The 13,518-nt window shown below is 39.5% G+C and overlaps 1 protein-coding gene across 1 annotated transcript in view; it reads left to right on the top strand.

The window, feature by feature from the left end:
- The window catches only part of EFCAB2 (EF-hand calcium binding domain 2), a 37,053-nt gene that overhangs the window by 7,058 nt on the left and 16,477 nt on the right, over positions 1–13,518 (top strand). Inside the window, exon 2 of the mRNA XM_069484639.1 lies at positions 9,671–9,755. Coding sequence (XP_069340740.1) covers positions 9,671–9,755 — 85 coding nt within the window. The remainder of the gene's footprint in view (positions 1–9,670; positions 9,756–13,518) is intronic.

Below are 13,518 nucleotides of genomic sequence, written 5' to 3'. Positions count from 1 at the left end.
GTAAGCCTGTAGAGGAGAGAGCCAAAAAGAAACAAACCAATTTTAGCTTGTAAAACCCTTGAAAGGCTCAGGATTAGAGGCAGCAGGCGTCTCTGAAGGCATGCATGTAAAGTGAGGCTAAATATAGGAGGTTTGGATGAAAGTCATAAAGCAAATGGTTCTCTCTGCCGTCCCCTGGAGTAACCAGGTGACCACTGCCCTTCCATGCATGCAGATCACAGAGGCTCAGGACTTGGGGCTACTTGGCACGGCTGGTGGTGGAGATGACGTGCCATTATTATTATTACTGTCTTTGATGCAGTAGCTGAAATATTGTTAACATTTGTATGAAACTCAATATTATCTCGCAGAATAAATATTCTGAGTAGGACTCAAGAAATAAATCTGAAAAATGGTAGTATGTCTTAATAGATGTCAGAGTAATGGAGATTTGAAATTCTCTCATTTAAGATCTCATAAGTAATGAGGAAGAGTAGCTAGGTACCTCTTTAATTGGTTAGTTGGTTTACACTGGTAACTCCAGTGTCAAATAGTTATAAACACTAAATGCCTCAAGAGAAAAGGAATTTAGAGATTAAAAATTTTCTGGTGACATCAGTAAATAAAATGAAATTTCGCACGAAACTATGCTATATAATGAAATGAGAAGAAAACTAAAATGTGGCCTCAATTTCAGTGACTTCTCTATGACACTTCAGCCACTCACTTTCCCGGCCAAACAGTGGCTATTGCCATCAGCTAGGATTGTGCCACCTCTGAAATCTTAAATTCAGACATTCTGCTCTCAGCGTATAACCTTATTCAACATTTATTATTTTAAATAATTTTAATAATTATGTGAAATAATTTAAAATTTACAGAAAAATTGCAAGAAGAGTATGTACAGAGAATTCCCGCATTTCCTTTATCCAAATTCTTTAATTTTAACCTTTTGCCATATTTTTCTAATCATTCTTTTTTTCCACTTCTGTATATAACTATATATATATTTATCAGTTTTCCGCTTGAACTAGTCGAGAGTATGTTACATACAATCATGCCACTTCATCCCTTTATACTTTGGTGTGTTATTTCCTAAGAAAAAAAGATAGTTTCCTATGGAAAGTATCTGTGTACTTTACCCTAGATAATATATTTTTGTTTAATTCTACAGTCTGTATTCCAATTTTGTCAGTTGTCCCAATTGTCAACAATGTCTTTTACAGCATTTCCCCTCTAATATAGGTTTCAGTCCAGCATCACATATTGCATTTTTTTTTTTTTTTTTTTTTTTTTTTGAGACAGAGTCTCACTCTGTTGCCCAGGCTAGAGTGAGTGCCGTGGCGTCAGCCTAGCTCACAGCAACCTCAAACTCCTGAGCTCAAGCGATCCTCCTGTCTCAGCCTCCCGAGTAGCTGGGACTACAGGCATGCACCACCATGCCCGGCTAATTTTTTCTATATATATTTTTAGCTGTCCATATAATTTCTTTCTATTTTTAGTAGAGATGGGGTCTCGCTCTTGCTCAGGCTGGTCTCGAACTCCTGAGCTCAAATGATCCACCCACCTCGGCCTCCCAGAGTGCTAGGATTACAGGCGTGAGCCACCGCGCCCGGCCCACATACTGCATTTAGGTGTCATGTCTGTGTAGTCTTCTTTAACCTAGAGCAGTACTTTAGTCTTTCTTTGTCTGTCATGACATTTAACATTGATTCAAAAAGGGTTTGGATCATCTGTACAAATTCATGATCTCCTCATACCTCTAATTTCCTCACCTCTCCATTCACTCTGTAAACCTCTTATTACATGGCAGAGAAAATATAAGCCATAAAATACAAATTCCCTCAGTTTCCCGACACATACACATTTATCTGCATCTACTGGAATTTTTGCAAAAGCCTCTTAACTGGTCTACTTGTTTTCATTTATCATGCTGAAAATATGCTTTTCTGGTTATGAGTTCTCTACCTAAAACCCTTCAATGTTTTCCCATTACCCTTAGGATAGTCCAAACTCCAACAAAACAAACTAGGGTATCTTATTTCTCCAGGGTATTTTTTTTGATCACATGTTTAGTATCACCTTCCATGCATTCTATTCTTCTTCTTAGTGAACAATTTACTTCTTGTTCCCAAAACGAAAGTGCTAGCCTGCGTACATATTGTTTCCTCATTCTGAGTTTCATCTAGTATTGCTTAATGGTTAAGAACACGAAATCTACAGTAAATCCTCATGGGTTCAGATTCTAGCTCTGCTACTTTAACAGCTGGATAACTTTAGGCAAGGTACCTAACTGTTACAGTTTCTTCACATGTCAAATGAGGAGTATAGCAGAATCTGCCTCATGTGGTGGTGAAGCACTAGCAGAGAACTTCATGTGTACTAAGAGCTCTGTAAATGTTATCAATCATTACTTTTTGTGTTAGATACCGTGCTAGATATTGTGGAGTAAAACAGATTTGGGCCCTGCCCTCTTAGAGATTACTTACTCTAGAGGAGGGAGCCACTAAAAATTTTCATAACTGTTTAACTACACCTGGGATAAATAGTTCACTAAAGCTTGTAGTTCCAGAAGAGGACATCTGATTTAATTTTTTTTTTGCTTCAGTGGCTTTGAGCGTGGCATTCCCTCTGCTGAAAACCTACTAGTTTTTGGCAGAGGAGACTGCATGTTCAAGAGCCTGAAGCAAGAAAGAAACATGGCTCATTAGAGGAATTGCGTGAGGGCCAGTGTGGCTGGAATGGAAAGGTTAGGGTGGGAAGAGCTAAATGAAATGAGGTTGGGGGGGCCGACCTCTATCCAAGAGCAAGAGGAGGCCATCAAAGCTTTTAAACAGGGAGATAATACAATTTGTTTTATGTCTTTAAGAGGTCACTTGGCTGGGCATGATGGTGCACACCTGTAGTCCCAGCTACTTGGGAGGCTGAGGCAGGAGAATCACTTCAGGCCAGTAGTTCGAGGCTACAATGTGCTATTATTGCACCTGCGAATAGCCACTGCACTCCAGCCTGGGCAACAGTGAGACCTTGCCTCAAGAAAAAATAAGGAGGGGGGTCGCTTGGTTGCAGTGTGGGAGACTGGAGCAGGACACAAGCAAATGATTATGGTGGTGTCTTAGACTAGGTGGTGTAAGATTTTTGGATGGTCGGCGCCAGAGAAAGAAAGATGAGCATAGTAGAAAGGGGTGAGCAAGGAGGCTTTATTTGAGCGCTCCCGGGCGAGGGTAACGGGTCCCAGGAGAGGGGCCTGGGCAAAGTTCACGGGTCCCGAGAAGTCACGCCACCCAGAAGTTTTGTGTGGGCTTATATATGTTTTAGAGCTGGGAGGATGGGGGGGTTTTCTGGTCCCTTACGGTTTTAGGGCGGGTATTGAGAACTAGGAGGGGCCGGTGGTATGTGTGGATTCCAGGAACTGAGACCCGTATCAGGGCAACCATCCAGGTGTGGCTATTCTCTAACTTAGCTGGGCCCTGCAGGTGTTGTTTTCCGCAGGTCTGGTGGGCTGCTTCTTTTTTTCATTAGGGAGGGGAAGGGTGCCTGCCACCAGCCTTACAGGTGGCAGCAGAGGAAATCACAGAGAAGGTTTTAGAGTCTAGAGATTCTAAACTTTTTTTGTCACTGGATGTGGGGATTTGGAGGAGAGAGTTAGGGATGAATTAACACTTCCAGTCCAACTTCTGACTCTTTCTTCTGTTCTTTATCTAAGTCCCATCCTCAAGCCTGAGGTGGATGCTACTCTTGTGCTTCTATAGTACTATCTACATGCCTCACTGAGTTTTTGCACTGATCTGTTATAATTTACTAAAGCTGGTCTGTTTTCCTTTTAAATTAAAACATATTTATAGTAGATGATCAATTAACATTTGATAAATGAAAGCACAAATTAATGTAAAACTAGTTGATGACTGAATGTAGTATTTCATTTTAAGCCCAGTGTTTTGGTGGTGTATTGTCTTTGGATCGAGTTGTTTATGTAATAAGAATACACTAAGAACTACCCCCTCCCTCAAAATATAGACAAGAATTAGGTTCTTGACTATTTTTTTTTAATAGCATATGTCTGGAATACCATGTTGGCATTACCTGGGTCAAACAGAACAGTAACGTTTGTTTACTTCCAGTTAATTAACCTTGAGGGCATTTCTTTATCTTCCTTGTTGTATACTTTAAACAGTTCTCATGGTAAGTATTCCTCTAGGGGCTTATTATTTTATCTTAATTTCTGTAGGTGGGGTTTTGAGCACCTAGTTAAATGTTTATGTATACAGGTATCATCACTTTAGAAAAAACTCAGCTGCACTATTTGTTTGAAAACTTCTCTTGGCCAGGGGTGGTGGCTCAAACCTGTAATCCTAGCACTCTGGGAGGCCAAGGCGGGCAGATTGTTTGAGCTCAGGAGTTCGAGACCAGCCTGAGCAAGAGTGAGACCCCATCTCTACTAAAAATAGAAAGAAATTATATGGACAGCTAACAATATATATAGAAAAGATTAGCCGGGCATGGTGGCGCATGCCTGTACTTCCAGCTACTTGGGAGGCTGAGGCAGGAGGATTGCTTGAGCTCAGGAGTTTGAGGTTGCTGTGAGCTAGGCTGACGCCACGGCACTCACTCTAGCTTGGGCAAAAGAGGGAGACTCTGTCTCAAAAAAAAAAAAAAAAAAAAGAAAGAAAGAAAGAAAAAGAAAACTTCTCTTATATCCTTAGGTGATTTCACTTTTATTTTGCTTATGACCTCTACTGTGTGTTTATTATCAATTTCTTCTTTTGAAGTTAAGTTTTTTTCCTTTCTATAGTTTGATTTTAACTTAGTACAATACATAATTTGTAGCCTTCTTAGCATTTATGTTGCCAAAAAACAAATACAAGGTGAAATTGTTGGCTTTCTTATACCCAATAATACCTAGTATGGAATTAGAGAAAAAGGGAAATTTTTTTTTTGATAGGCAAGGTCTTGAGGGCTTAAGCAATCCTCTCACCTCAGCCTCCCAGGTAGGTAGAAAATTATTCTATAATGGTATAACTTGTGTCAACTGGGATTTCATCAATTAGACATTTTATTATTATGTTGACCTATTAATTTAGTTATGTTTATTTTATAATAAGCAACTCTACTATATATTTTTTGTGGCCCAGTAGAGTAGAAACAACTAAAAATAAGACGAGGAATATATTTTTAAAGGAGTATGAAATATATAATTTTATTGACTATTTTAGAAAAGTCGATTTACATATCTATCCCAAGATAAAAATTATAGTAATTACCAGTTCAAAAATATTATTAGTGAAATGTCAGCAGATTCCAGTAAAGTAACTTCTTGAAGGCTAATGCTATAACACTAAGTGTGACATTAGACTTTTCTCTTTCTGTGTATGCTTCATGTGAGTGAGTAAAAGTTACATTCTCTCAATCGAATCTATATAACCTAACTTCCCTGAGATACTAAGCCACTTCCCCAAATTAGAGACAATTAGTAATGATAATGGGTAAGTTTTACTGACGGTTACTATGGTTCAGATAGTATCCCTCAAAACCACCTCGTCAGATACTCTTGATATTGTCCTTTTTACAGATGATAAACATTGACTATCTGAGCAGTTAAGTAAATTGTCCAAAAGATTACAGAGCTGGTAAGTGCTGAGTCTGATCTTTGAACGCAGGTGGTCTGGCTCTAGAGTCTGTGATCTTCACCTTTACACTGTATTGCAACCTAGAAATGGTGGCAAAATTTATTCAAAGATGTTAATAAGGTAATCATTAAAATTAACTACAGTCCATAATTTATCCAGATTTTCTAAATTTTTACCTAATGCTCTTTTTCTGTTCCAGGATCCCATTAAGGACAACCACATTAGATTTAGTTGTCCTGTCTCCTGAGCCTCCTCTGGGCTGTGACAGTTTCTTAGACTTTCCTGGTTTTTGATAAGCTCCTTGACAGTTTTGGGGAGAACTGGTCAAAATGCCCCACTCTTAGAACTTGATGTTCATCTCATGATTAGACTGGTAGAACGGGACTTTAGGGAAGACCACAGAGGTCAAGTGCCATTTTCATCACATCGTATCAAGCGTGTATACTGTCAGTATAGTTTATCCCTGTTGATGCTAACCTTGATCACCTGGCTAAGGTAGTGCTTGTCAGGTTTCTCTGACAAACGGAGTTACTGTGTTTCCCCATTCCATACTGTAGTCTTTGGAAGGACGTCATTTGTGCAGGCCACACGTAACGAGTGTGGACCTGTGTTCCCACTCCGTGAGGGCGGAATATCTACACGAATTATTTGGAATTCTTCTGCACAGGAGGTTTGTCTCTTCTCTCCTAATTATTTGTTACAGTCATACCCCCATGTTCGTGGTTGACTTTCCCTGGTTTGAATTACCTGAGGTCAACAGAGGTCTGAAAATATTAAATGGAAAATCCCGGAAATAATTCTTAAATTTTAAATCGCACGCTCTTCTGAGTCTTGTGATGAAATCTCCCCGGGTCCCACCCAGGACGTGAGGCATCCCTTGTATCCACACTATCTATGCTGCCTGCCCTCGGTCACTGACATCATCTGCTCCTGACATCCAGCCATCAACGTCGTCACGTTGGGCTTGATGGTCCAGGATCCCTCCTTGATGGTCCAGGATGGTCCAGGATCCCCCCAAACAGATGATCCTTTTCTGCCGTATCATCAGAAGTTCAGTAGTAGCCAAGTGCTACATCACAATCCCTGTGTGTTCACCTCACTTCATCTCATCACATACGTGCCATGTCATTTCACATCATCACTAAAAGAAGGGCGAGTATGATATTTTGAGAGAGACAGAAAGACTACATTCTTATAACTTTTATTATAGTATATTATAATTCTATTTTATGATTAGTTATTGTTGCTAATCTTTTCATGTGCCTAATTTATAAATTAAATTTCATCATGGGTTTGTATATGGGAAAACATAGTATACATAGGTGTGTGATTATATTAATGCGAGGTTTCAGGCATCCACTGGGGGTCTCGGAACATCCCCTTGTGGATATGGGGGGACTGTACTCAGTCATTGATTTCTGTGAGTGTGGTCTCATGGATATTTATTTTATACTCTTTGGGTTGTAATTCAGTACTTTATATTGTTTAAATTGTTCCAGCTTTGGTCATTGGGAGCTCTTTCAGTTGGCTCCTATGTCCCTTTGACATAGCCCCATCAATGTGGGTTTTTTTTTAAGCACTTCTGCTACCACTAGGATCTGTTTCTACTCACAGTACTTCTAACACCAAATGTGTGGGTTTTCCATACCAAACAATTCTCCAGTTTTCTGTGGTTTCCAACTGGGTGTCCTACAATTTAACTCAATTCTGACACCAACTACCTGCAGTTACTACAGACCCACGAGTTAAGGGCTCAGTCCCACAGGACTGCCCCCCATGGAAGTACACTATTTGCCAGTGGAAAGTAGTAGCTCCCGGCTGGGCGTGGTGGCATGCGCCTGTAGTCCCAGCTACTCGGGAAGCTGAGACGGGAGGATCATTTGAGCCCAGGAGTTCAAGGCTGCAGTGTACCATAATCATGCCTGCGAACAGCCACTGTACTCCAGCCTAGGTGACAGATGAGACCCTGTCTCTGGAAAAAAAAAAAAAAAAGATAAAGAAACAGGCTAGTGAGAAGTAGAGCCTGTTTGGTCAGCATTTGATTGTTACCTGTTTTTTAAATTCTTACATTAACAGCTCCAAATTTCTGGAGAATCATGTAGAGATCTTGACATTTATTTAAAATCAGTAAACAAATATTCATAAGGAAACTATGTTTTTTTTTCTTGACATTCAATACCTTTCAAGTCATTTTGATGTGGTTTGAACCTTTTAAAAAGGGGTTTTTCGGGTTTTCATAGTATAGAAATTAAAGCTGTTAAAATAGACTTTCTGGACTGATTAATTAAAAAAGAAATCAGTTGGTTTCTAGAAGGCCTTTAACATTTTGTGCCTGCATGTGTCTTAAACCACACCAAAAACCATAGATAGGAATAGCTGGAAACTGCAATAAGCTTTCTTCTACACTATAAAACGCAGATGACAGACATCTTTTTATAGACATATCTGTGATTGCACACTGTTTTTAGGCTTGATAACTTTTTCAGCAAGGAAAACCTTTCCTTCAAATTTGTAAAAGCTGTTTACAGTAAAGTAGCAAACCATGAGAAGACAGAAACCCACCCTGCTCATTTTAAAGCTAAGTTGGACCACATTTTCCTTAAAGTATAGACAATAGCAGCAGTAGAACACAATTAAGTGAGGAAAAGTTCTTTTATACTACCTCCAAAATAATTTTCAAATCTTGAATTCTTTATAAAATTGAGAAAGTGATGAGCTCAGGTGAGAGAGAAAAGGGAAAGGAAAATTAATCCTATTTAGCAAAACTTGTTCAACAACTAGGATTGCAGAAGTAGGAGAATGAATTTGACATAGTCCCTGTATTAGCTACTACTGTGTAACAAATTACCCTCAAATCTAGCAGCTTTAAACCACAAATTTGTATTATCTCCCATAATTTCTGGACATAGCTTTATTTGTTGATTCTGGCTAGGGTCTCTCACAAGTCTGGGGTTTGCTCACATGGCTACTGGTAGGAGGCCTTGGTTCCTTACTGGTTGTTGGCTCGAGGCCTCAGTTTCTTGACACATGGCCCCTTGAGCATTCTGACAACACTGCGTCTGGTATCTCACAGAATGAGAAAGAGAGAAATCAAAACAGAAGCCACAGCATCTTTTATAACCTAATCTCAGAAATGACAAACTACTACTTTTGCTGTATCCTATTGGTGACGTAAACTAACCTTGGTGTAATATTGGAGAGGACCACACGATGGTGTGCATACCAAGAGGCGGGGGTCACTGAGAGCCATCTTGGAGACTAGCTACCACCGTCGGCCCTCTGGGGTCCAGTGATTCACATCCCTCCCACGTGTGGAGTACACTCGCCCTCTCCCAGGGCCACCACAAGGGGCTTTCCATCTATTTACAGCACCAGCTCAAAATCCACAATGTCATATCTAAATCAAGCCCAGGTGCAGATGAGGTTCCCTGGCTATGGTTACTTAAGTGTAGCCCCTTGAATACGGCTCCTCTCCGTCTGCAGAACTGTGAACTAAAGGGACGTTATCTGCCCCTTACCATCCAGCGTACAGTGGCAAAGGATAACATCCACAAGCACTTCCATTAAAAAACAGGGTGACTTAGTTTTGTTTTCTGCTACTATAACAGATTGCCACAGACTAGGTAATTTATAAAGTACAGGAATTTATTTCTCACAGTTCTAGAGGCTGGAAAGTTCAAGATTAAGGGGTTGGCACATGGTGAGGGCCTTCTTGCTGCATCCTAACATGGCAGAAGGCATCATATGGGGGGAGAGAGGGCTGAACTCATCCTTTGTAAGGAACACAGTCCCGCCATAGCATACGCACTCCTGAGATAATGGCATAAATCCATTCATGGGGGCAGAGCCCGAGGCAGGAGGATTGCTTGAGCCCAGGGGTTTGAGGTTGCAGTGAGCGATAATGACGCCACTGCACTCTAGCTTGGGGGACGAAGTGAGACTGTGTCTCAAAAAAAAAAAAAAAAAAGAAAGAAAACAAAAAGATTTCTAGTTTGGTTATTGAAATTTTTGTGTTGAATTCAAAATTAAAGGAAAATAATTTTTATTTACTTTGTCTTTTGTAGAGGCTATAGTAGCAGAATTTCACAAAAAAATCAAAGAAGCATTTGAAGTGTTTGACCATGACTCGAATAATACAGTGGATGTGAGGTTTGGAAATACTTTTTTGTTACTATTCTAAATGACTGATACAACTCATAAAATAGAAGAGGGCTCTTTTCTCTTATACTGTACTTTGGATTTATTATGCTATTTAGAGTATTTGTTTTCCTGTGCTCTGTAAAAGACCTTTGCTAACTATTGCTTCAGATAAATACTGCTTCTTATTCTTCATAGTCTGGTGGGAAGAATACACTGTATTTGTATTGCCCATTCCGACCTATAGATTGTAAACTCTGTGAGTGAGATGAACTCTACTGTAGTTTTAGTGCTTGGCACATAGTTGGCTTTCAGTAAATATTTGTTGAGCGAATGAATGAATAGAATTTGCATTTTAAAATATATAAATATGTATTATCAAGTCATGAATGGGATATTACAAAGAATGATTAATAATGTTTAAACAATGGTACACTCCCCCAATAAAATAGCAAAAAGAACTCAAACAGAAGAAGATAAAAAGATGAGAGAAAGACATGAATACTGGTAGATCTGGAATGGAGGACAAGAGACAAAACATAGCTTGAGACTTAAAAAAAAAAAAAAAAAAAGGCAAACAGTAGGGGAGATTAGAGTCTATAGGAATTGTAGGATCTGTGCCACACAGATCAAAGAAATGAAACCATTCTTCTAGGAGGCCAGGCTAAATGAAGATTATTTGATAGGATTACAATCTCAAGACTCAGTATCTAGTACAGAGGTCAGCAAAGTAGTGGGAAGTGATTTAAAAATGGTACTGGAAGCCAGGCATGGTGAAACACGCTTGTAGTCCCAGCTACTCAGGAGACTGAGGCGGGAGGATCACTTGAGCCTAGGAGTTCGAGGCCAACGTGGGCAATATAGCGAGACCCATCTCTTAAAAAAAAGAAAGAAAGAAATGGTAGTGGAAAGGAATTGTTTGATGCTTATAAACCAGAACTAAACCAGACTAGTCAGGGGACTGAATGCTTTAAACTTGAGCAAAACTGAATGAACAATAAGAGACTTTATTCATGACAAGTTGTAACTGTTAACATACGTATTCCTTAGTTCCTCATGCCTAAAGGTACAAGACTGATGAGTACAATTGGTCTTATTACCTTATAGTATTAATCACACCTTATAAAGTTTTGTTTGATACCTCAGCTGTGTTTGTGGGCCGTACTGCAGTGGTGAAGGTGGACAGTGGAGTTAAGTGCATCTTTCCAGCACCTTCACTGTCGTGGGCTTCATTTTAATCTTATTTGTGTCGTAAGGGTTGGCATCTCCAGTTTCTGGAGACAAGGAGAAGGTAAATAGTTTGCTCCATGTCATATCAGGGTATTTCTAATTCCAAATCTTTTGTTGTGCTAAGGTGCCCACCCTACCCACCCCAGGCCTTCAAGGACATCTTCTGCCTTGAGGCTTCCGGACAGTAGCAGTGAAAAGAAAATCTCCCAAATGCCTTAGAGCAGTGACGCCAGGGCTTTTTTGGTAAAAGGGCCAATTCAGGACAAATAAACAAGTTTATGGGCTGCATCTTTTTTCCATTCAAAATTAAAATAACTTTACTGAGGCCCTGGGAGGGAAAGTGTATGTTCTTACAACTTAAATGGTCTACTTTATTAAATAAAGATGGTTACTAAGAGGTGGGGGGTGGGGGTGGGGTGGCTCACGCCTGTAATCCTAGCACTCTGGGAGGCCAAGGCGGGAGGATTGCTCAAGGTCAGGAGTTCGAGATCAGCCTGAGCAAGAGCGACACCCCATCTCTACTAAAAATAGAAAGAAATTATATGGACAGCTAAAAATATATATAGAAAAATTAGCCGGGCATGGTGGCGCATGCCTGTAGTCCCAGCTACTCGGGAGGCTGAGACAGGAGGATCCCTTGAGCTCAGGAGTTTGAGGTTGCTGTGAGCTATGATGACTCCACGGCACTCTAGCCCGGGCAACAGAGTGAGACTCTGTCTCAAAAAAAAAATTAAAAAAAAAGATGGTTACTAAGAAAATTAGCATGATTTTTAGCATTAAAATATTGACACTAAGCATATTTGAGGAGTAGCAACATGGACGACTGTGGTATTTTAATCTCTATCCTGTATATTAATTTGTGTAGCACTTTAAAGTTTATGAGTGTTGTCAAGCTGCTGATATCATTACCATCCACTCTATCGGTTGGAAATTCAGTACAGAGAAGCGAAAACACTTGCCCAAGATTGTACAGCGGGTTAGCAGTGGAGTTGTAACTCAAATGAATTTCTTCTTTTGGGGCAGAGTGTGCACCCGTGTTTCCAGGGAAGGCTCTGGAAACGCAGTGAGTGAGGTCTGGTCCTGCCTTTCCTGGCCTCAGCTCTGTCTCCATTTGTAAAAGCAGCTATTCTATCTGGAATTTATTTTGGTTTATTATTAAAAGTAAAGGTCTAAATAGAATTTTTTTTTCAAATTACTAAACAGTTTATTTATTTATTTTGTGAATAGTTAGGCTTTCTTTATGTTACGTTTTATGTATCAGGATCTAATCAGAAATGAAAAAGATTTTACAACTGATACCACAGAAATACAAAATACCATCTGCAAATACTATGAAAATCTCTACAGCACGTAAACTCGAAAATGTAGAGGAAATGGACAAATTTCTGGAGATACACAACCTCCCAAGACTCAATCAGGAAGAAACAGAACTCGGGAACAGACCAGCGCCGAGCAATGAGATTGAAGCAGTAATAAAAAATCTTCCAATAGAAAAAAGCCCCGGACCAGATGGATTCACAGCTGAACTTTACCAGCCCTGCAAAGAAGAGCTGGTTGGTGCACATACTGCAGAAACTACTTCATAACACTGAGAAGGAGGGGATCCTCCCAACTCATTCTACAAAGCCACTATTACCCTGACACCAAAGCCAAGAAAGAATACAACAACAACAACAACAACAACAAAAACTACAGACCGATATCCCTTATGAATATAGAGGCAAAAATACTCAATAAAATACTAGCAAACTGAATTCATCAGCACACCAAAAAAAAAAAAAAAAAAAAAATCCACCAGGACCAAGTGGGCTTCGTGCCAGGGCTGCAAGGATGTGCACATAAATCAATAAATTGTGATTCACCACATAAACAGAAGCAAAAACAAAGATATATTATATTATAACTATTGTTTTGTTTCTTAGCATTGCACCAAATGTCCTGCATCAGATCTTTACTTTGGGGTGTTTTGACCTTAGACTGCCCTTAAACTGAAGGCTCACAGCCTGGCCCTAGCCTAGCTCAATGGCACTGGCTCCACCTTGTGTCAGGAACGTGATACTACACCCACTGAATACCAGCCGGCGAAGAACCAGTCCTCAAACATTTGAAGTGGTCCAAATGCTGTATATAATTAAATGATGACGCCACTATTGGGCCACCTTACTGTGACTCATTTGTTCTGAAATAATTTCACACCCATATCCACTACTCCATATATGGTGCAGGTGCAGAAACAAATCCTTCTACTTAAACCATAAAGGCTTTTGGAGTTAGTTTGTACTTCTTATCAATATGACATTTACTTTGACAAAATAAATGAAATGTCTCTGCATATTTTAAAGACTTTATATGAAACAGTTGATTTTCATTTTCTCTGAAAACTCTACCAAAATTGAGTAGTTGGCAATTTAAAAAAAAAAAAATCTCATGAAATCGATTTAAAGGGAAGAAAATAATTTTCCAAAAGAAAACGTTTGTTGCTGTTTTTTTACAAAAGTTGTATTCAATTTCTGTTTTGTATGCATGGTAGAATACTAAGTGAGTT

Source organism: Eulemur rufifrons, chromosome 11, assembly GCF_041146395.1.
Source record: "Eulemur rufifrons isolate Redbay chromosome 11, OSU_ERuf_1, whole genome shotgun sequence".
NCBI classification, from domain to species: domain Eukaryota; kingdom Metazoa; phylum Chordata; class Mammalia; order Primates; family Lemuridae; genus Eulemur; species Eulemur rufifrons.
Note: the sequence above shows the minus strand (reverse complement) of the source record. Positions and strands in the feature narration are given on the sequence as shown.